Below are 6,738 nucleotides of genomic sequence, written 5' to 3'. Positions count from 1 at the left end.
GACGTTTGCCCCTGTAGCAAAAATAAATACTGTTCGAATCTTGATTTCACTTGCAGCAACTAAAGATTGGCCTCTGCATCAGTTTGATGTGAAGAATGCTTTCCTCAATGGTAACTTGGAGGAAGAAGTGTATATGGACATGCCGCCAGGAGTAAAAAATTTGCCATATGATACTGGCAAGGTTTGTAAATTGAAGAAGTCTCTTTATGGTTTGAAGCAGTCACCGAGAGCATGGTTTGGAAGATTCTCCAAGTCCATGAGGACGTTTGGATATAAACAAAGCAACTCGGATCACACCTTGTTCATCAAGCGTAGTCAGGGTAAGATTACCGCTCTGATAGTATATGTTGATGATATGATTGTCACAGGGGATGACTTAAAAGAGATGGAGGCTCTACAGAAGTATCTTTCTAAGGAGTTCGAGATGAAAGATCTTGGGCAATTGAAGTACTTTCTTGGAATTGAGGTCGCAAGGTGTAAGAAGGGGATTTCGTTGTCCCAACGTAAGTATGTGCTTGACTTGTTAGCTGAAACCGGTATGCTTGACTGTAATCTTATTGAGACACCGATCGAGATGAACCACAACCTTGCCATCTGTCCGGATCAAGTTCCAACTGATAAAGGAAGATACCAACGTCTAGTAGGGAGGCTTATTTATCTTTCTCATACTAGGCCTGATATTGCTTATGCTGTGAGTGTGGTTAGTCAGTTTATGCATTGTCCCAGTGAAGAGCATATGGATGCAGTATATCGTATCTTGAGATACCTTAAGATGGCACCTGGAAGAGGTTTGTTGTTTGAAAAGAAGGGTGAGTTGGAAGTTGTGGGGTACACGGATGCAGACTGGGCTGGTGATAAGACAGACAGACGGTCTACATCTGGGTATTTTACATTTGTTGGAGGAAACCTAGTGACTTGGCGCAGCAAGAAACAAAAGGTTGTTGCTAGGTCAAGTGCTGAAGCTGAATTTCGAGGTATGACACATGAAGTTTGTGAGATGTTGTGGATTCGTAATGTGTTGAAAGATTTGGGTTTTAAACTCAAGAAACCTATGGACTTGCATTGTGATAGCACATCTGCTATTGAAATTGCTCGAAATCCTGTTCAGCATGACCGGACTAAGCATGTGGAAGTAGATCGACATTTCATTAAGGAAAATCTGGACAGAAAGATTATTCGTTTTCCTTTTGTGTATACAGAAGATCAATTAGCAGATGTTCTTACGAAAGGAGTGTCAAGGAAAGTGTTTGACAACTCGATTTACAAGTTGGACATGATTGACATCTATGCACCAACTTGAGGGGGAGTGTAGAATATTCTGTAAATATTTACTTTCCTTGTACATTTAGATTACATCTCTCTGTATAATTGTAGGAGATCGTTTCCTATTAGGATAACTCTTGTATCACTTTATAAACCCTATTCTGTGAGGTAAATAATATCGAAGCATTCCAAAATACTTTGAATTCTTATTCTCTACTCAAGTAAGCATGTTGGATGTGTGTTTTCAACTTTAGTTAGTATTTTAAAATTTCAACATGCACATTATCGCCGTACATTCCAAAGTTCTTATTTGATTCTTATTATAAGGTTCTCATTAGAAACTCGCTCATATAATACTTAAATTTAATGAGTAATTATGTGTTGTTCAAGACCGTCGCGATACTTTCTTGTTAAGTAGTAGTTTGACTTTTTGTGAAGAAGAATATTATTAAAAATTATTTTAAGTGCCGAAGTCGACGAATCAAGAAATACCAAAATCTCTACCACGTGGACTAATCCTTTTTTGTTTTTTTTAGCAGCTATAAAGACAAAAATCTGGAGATTTTGGACCAATGATCCTTTTTTTTTTTTTTTGGGCAATTGGTAACATTGGACCAATGATACTTGATGAACAAAAGGTTTAGAAGAAAAAAAATGATGTCCAGTTTCCGGTTCACAGTAGTACTTATCTATCTAATACCTACCAGTATTCAGATAATTGATCGTTGATTGCACAGAAATTGAGATTTGGCGAGCGCAACCCAACCCACATGGACTCTCGGCTCAATGGCTCTGCTCGTCTCATGCTGGTTTCAGATCTTGATTACACAATGGTAGATTTTCCCTTTTGCCTGCTTATTGCCCATTCATTCGTTCATTCATGGACCTGGTTTCTGATTATGATTATTGTTTTTGTCATTCATTCAGGTGGATCATGATGATCCTCGAAATACTTCTCTTCTTCGGTTCAATGCGCTATGGGAAGCATATTATCGCCATGATTCTCTGCTCGTATTTTCAACCGGAAGATCACCTCTATCTTACAAACCCTTGCGGAATGAGAAGCCCTTGTTGACGCCCGATATTACTATCATGTCTGTTGGAACTGAGATTATCTACGGTGAGGGTGACGCAATGCTACCCGATGATGGTTGGCAACACTATCTCAATCACAATTGGGATAGAAATATTGTTGTCGAGGAAACAACTAAGTTTCCACAACTCACTCCTCAGGTACCTTTTTTTAGACCAAACTCAGATTCTTAGGTTGCAGCTAGTGTGACAACATAGGCATTCGTTATCGGTTCGGTTAAGACATTTCAAGCGATTATGAATTGCAGGCGGAGGCAGAGCAACGACCTCACAAGGTTAGCTTTTATGTAGACAAGGTTGAGGCAACTGAGATAATGAATGTTCTATCAGAACGGTTGGCGAAACGTGGGGTGAGTTTACCTCTTGATTTCTAAACCTTATGGCTGGAGGATTGATAGTTTTGTCTCATACTGCTACCTGTTGAATTGTGTTCTACACTGCTGCTATTTTGTATTATTTATTTTTATGAGTTTTCTCTAAAATGCTTACTTGAATGCATATATCCATTGTCAATGTGGTGATATATTTTTTTTGATCTGGTCAGTTAGATGTAAAGATAATATATAGCAGTGGTATTGCTTTGGATGTGTTACCAAAAGGTGCTGGCAAAGGGCAAGCTCTTGCATATCTGTTAAAGAAATTCAAAATTGATGGCAAACTGCCCTGCAATACAATTGTTTGTGGTGACTCTGGAAATGATGCCGAACTCTTCACTCTTCCTGAAGTCTATGGTGTCATGGTGTGGAGGTCTTAAACATTTCTTAGTTCCTAATAAACTTGTTATATGATTCATAGGAAGGAACTGATTAAGAAAACAAATACGCAGGTTGATAATGCACAGGAAGAATTGTTACACTGGTATGCACAAAACGCAAAGAGCAATCGTCGCATATTGCGTGCAACTGAGAGATGTGCAGCTGGGATCTTACAAGCCCTTGGTAATTTTCATTTAGGTCCAAATGTATCGCCAAGAGATATCAAAGACTTCCAAAAGTGCAAAGTGAACATTTTCAGCCCCGCTTACGAAGTGGTAAAGTTCTATCTGTTTTATGAGAAATGGCGACGTGCAGAGGTAGAGAAATCAGAGCAGTATATGCAGAACTTAAGATCGATCTTTGTAAGTGTCATTTGGTCTTTCTTCCCTTTCTTTTAGTCTTGAAGTACCTGAACTCTTTGAATCTTGTAAATTCAGGTTGTCTTGGTCATGTGTGATGAAGGTTGGACTGCTGTGGTATAAACCGCTGCTGTGCTATGAAGATTTAAAATTGATTAATTAATATTAGCAGATAAAAGATAATAATTATTTATGAATAGCCAAGTAAAAGATAAGAAATGGGATGGTTTTAGTTGTGGCAGTTAAGAAAAGATATGGCAATAGTTGATCAGCTTATAGCGCAGAAAGCTAGATATAGAATGATTTCGTCTAGTTTGGATATTATTATTTTTTTACCGCTTTTCAATATCTAAATGTTTACTGTAGAATCTTTAAATGGTCATTTGTGCTTCTAAAATTAAGCTTTGTAATGTTTTTTTTTTTGAAATAGATAAGCTTTGTAATTTTATATACACCCAAAATTTATTTTATTGATGGTATTTGAACTTAGGACCGACCCCATCCGACTTCTTACTTGATACTACCTCTTACGAGACTTTGTATTTGCAGACTTAATTGAACTATTAATCTACTGTATCTTCTAAGCCAATCATTTTCTTTCCTGAAAGTGTTCCTGCTTAAAGCGATTTATTGGTAGTCAATATCTTTGCTTCCATTGAAGTTATGCTAATAATTTTATCCCTTGTAATTCTGGTTTTGCTATCTCTTTTTAATTTCCCTAGCATTCATTGGGTGTCTTTGTCCATCCCTCGGGAGTGGAGCTACCTCTCCACCAGTGCATAGATGCAATGGCAAGGTTGTACGGAGATAAGCAAGGAAATCAATTTTGGACCTGGGTGGATCGGTTAACCTCAGCTCAAATTGGCTGTGACACATGGCTGGTGAAGTTCTACAAGTGGGAACTGAATGGTGAGAAAACCATTCTGGCACAGTAATGAGATTTGTATAATGAATGGAAAGTAGTGGTCTATTCTATAGGTTAACGTAACCTGCAATCTATATTTTACTAGTAGGGTTAATATCTGTGAGACTAATATTTAAAATTCCAAAAGTAGAACCTATAGTTATTACATTTAACCCTGAGAAAGAAAAGATGATCTGAAAAGTTGTAGTCTGTATGTATGTGCCATGAGTTGAGTTGAGAAGTTAGTGAGGGATCCTTCTGTTCTAATTGTTTATAAGCTGAAACGGGTTCCAAAAAAATGGAAGTGAAAAATCATTTTCAGAAATTGCAACTACTTGGTAGTAAGGATTAATGTTTTTTCTTTTCTTTTCTTAACCTCATTGGGCTCTTCATCTAAGTGACACACTACATTGGTTAATGATAGGATCAATTTAATTAATTCCACATGCTTTAAGAATTATATAGGCTTTAGGTTATTCTTTTTCTATCAAAATGCTTTGTTCATCTAGTGTTGTTGATGAAATATTAATTTGTTTTTGTAGAGAATGAGCGGCAATGCACTTTAACTACAGTGTTAATAAAGTCACAGGTAAATTCTTAAGTGTGCTTTCTTGTCTTCAAAAAGCATCATACCCCTTGTTGGCATACGGTTATAACTTGTAAAGTCTTAAATCAGGTAATAATATTACTCATGATTTAATATGATTCATCAGGTTGAGGTACCAGATACTTTTACTTGGCTGCATATGCATCAGACATGGTTGGATGGTTTTGCAATTGCAAATGCAGAAAGATGGTTGTTTTAGGTTCTTAATAAGGTCAGCAACTATTTCTCACAATTCCGGTTTATAATTGTAGCTAATAATTTATATCTCACTTTTGGTGAAATGATGCAGGACTCCCTTATGGTTCAACCCATGTTTCCTCCAGAGTTCCAGTGCAGGCAACCGATAATTCGGCGGCGGAGAGCACGGCAAGCAGTCACCAGACAAAATATGAACCGGGGAAGATGGAGGGTGCATGCATACCACTGGCTACTCTACAATGGACTCGCGTGTTAGTTACTGCATCTTTAAAGGTGGTGGGAAATAGTGTCATATTCTATGACCTGCGGGGCTATATCCAAGTCCATATATGTGTGTGTGGGTGTGTTACCCCATTTTTCATTTTTCTTCTATCTTCAGCTATGAAGCATTCTTTGTCATAGGTCATTTTCGACTCTTCACAAATGATAGGAAGACCATTCTTTTCATGACAGTGGCAGTAGTCTCAAACAAATGTTTATGGGTTAACTTGATAAGAAGACATTATTTCTTCTGTCTTACTTTCTTCCCAGTTTTTTACTTTAAGAATGTACATCTGTCTGGATTATGAGTAATCTTCAAATCAGATGAATATTCTTCTTCTTCTGGCCAGGAAGGGTAAAATTACCTGTCATCTTCTTCTTCATCTGAATAAGCTACCTCGTAGCCTTTTAAATTTGCTGCTTCTATTACAGACTCATAATCTTCAAATAGAGGTTTTGAAGATCTTTTGTTCTTTTCTAGACATTCATTAGCATAATGTCCTTCAACTTTACATACCAACATCTGCAAGTTTTCTTTTTTGTTTTTCATGATGGTTTTTTTCTTGAAGAACTTTTTAGGATATCTTTTTTCTTTTCTTAAGTCGGAGCTTCTCTTAAACTTCCAATTTTGATTTTCGTTTCTTCTTTTTGGAAATTTAAATTCATGGCATCACCACTAGTGGTGTTACATCCCGTACCTAGATTTATCAGTTTATTAATCATTTGGACGGTAAACGATAATTAGTTTCATTTTTAACTTTATTTTGATACTTTTTGGGGTTCCAAAAGTTGACTTTTTATTTTGTTCTTCATTTGAGAAAAATTTCTTCACGAAAGTTGTAGAGGACGTTAAACCGAGTTCGTGGACACATGACACGCTCGAATCGAAGTTCATATGAGAAAGTTACTGTTTGAAAAATAAAAGTTACTATTATGGAAGTTTCTAGAAATAGCAATTGAAGTTTCCAATTTGGTCAATTTTCTATTTTCGGGCTGAAACCCTAACTCAGATTTTCTCCCTATGCTGGCCCGGCTTCCGACCCTACTCGGCAGGTTATCCACCATCCAGCTGCCCCAGACTGCCGGATCAGAACCATCAAGCGCGTCTCTTCCTGCCATTTCGGTTTCTGGCGTCACTTTTTGTCAACAGCATGCCATCGGAGCGAATCGAAGTGTGGAAGTTCTCGTTCGGACCCGTTTTGCTTTTCCGGTCAGTTCTTAATTTTGTGGCTACCTCCGGCCAAGCTACCAGTCGGGTTTTGGAGCTGTCATCATCCTCTGCCTAGTCTCTTGCACCGA

The 6,738-nt window shown here is 37.6% G+C and overlaps 1 protein-coding gene across 2 annotated transcripts; it reads left to right on the top strand.

Annotated features, from left to right (window-relative positions):
- The first annotated feature begins 1,856 nt into the window (after positions 1-1,856).
- On the top strand, positions 1,857-5,800 carry LOC133718364 (sucrose-phosphatase 2-like). Of its 2 annotated transcripts, XM_062145196.1 has the most exons (9): positions 1,857-2,096; positions 2,191-2,496; positions 2,604-2,705; positions 2,900-3,094; positions 3,182-3,472; positions 4,192-4,378; positions 4,916-4,962; positions 5,087-5,191; positions 5,270-5,800. In XM_062145196.1, exons 1-8 carry the CDS (start codon positions 2,034-2,036, stop codon positions 5,177-5,179), a joined length of 1,284 nt encoding a protein of 427 aa, XP_062001180.1. In that variant the 5' UTR covers positions 1,857-2,033; the 3' UTR covers positions 5,180-5,191; positions 5,270-5,800. The 2 variants fall into 2 exon arrangements, with proteins under 2 accessions (XP_062001180.1, XP_062001182.1); XM_062145198.1 differs by lacking the exon at positions 2,900-3,094.
- The last annotated feature ends 938 nt before the right edge of the window (positions 5,801-6,738 follow it).

The sequence above is a fragment of the Rosa rugosa genome, chromosome 6 (genome assembly GCF_958449725.1).
Source record: "Rosa rugosa chromosome 6, drRosRugo1.1, whole genome shotgun sequence".
Classification (NCBI taxonomy): Eukaryota; Viridiplantae; Streptophyta; class Magnoliopsida; order Rosales; family Rosaceae; genus Rosa; species Rosa rugosa.
Note: the sequence above shows the minus strand (reverse complement) of the source record. Positions and strands in the feature narration are given on the sequence as shown.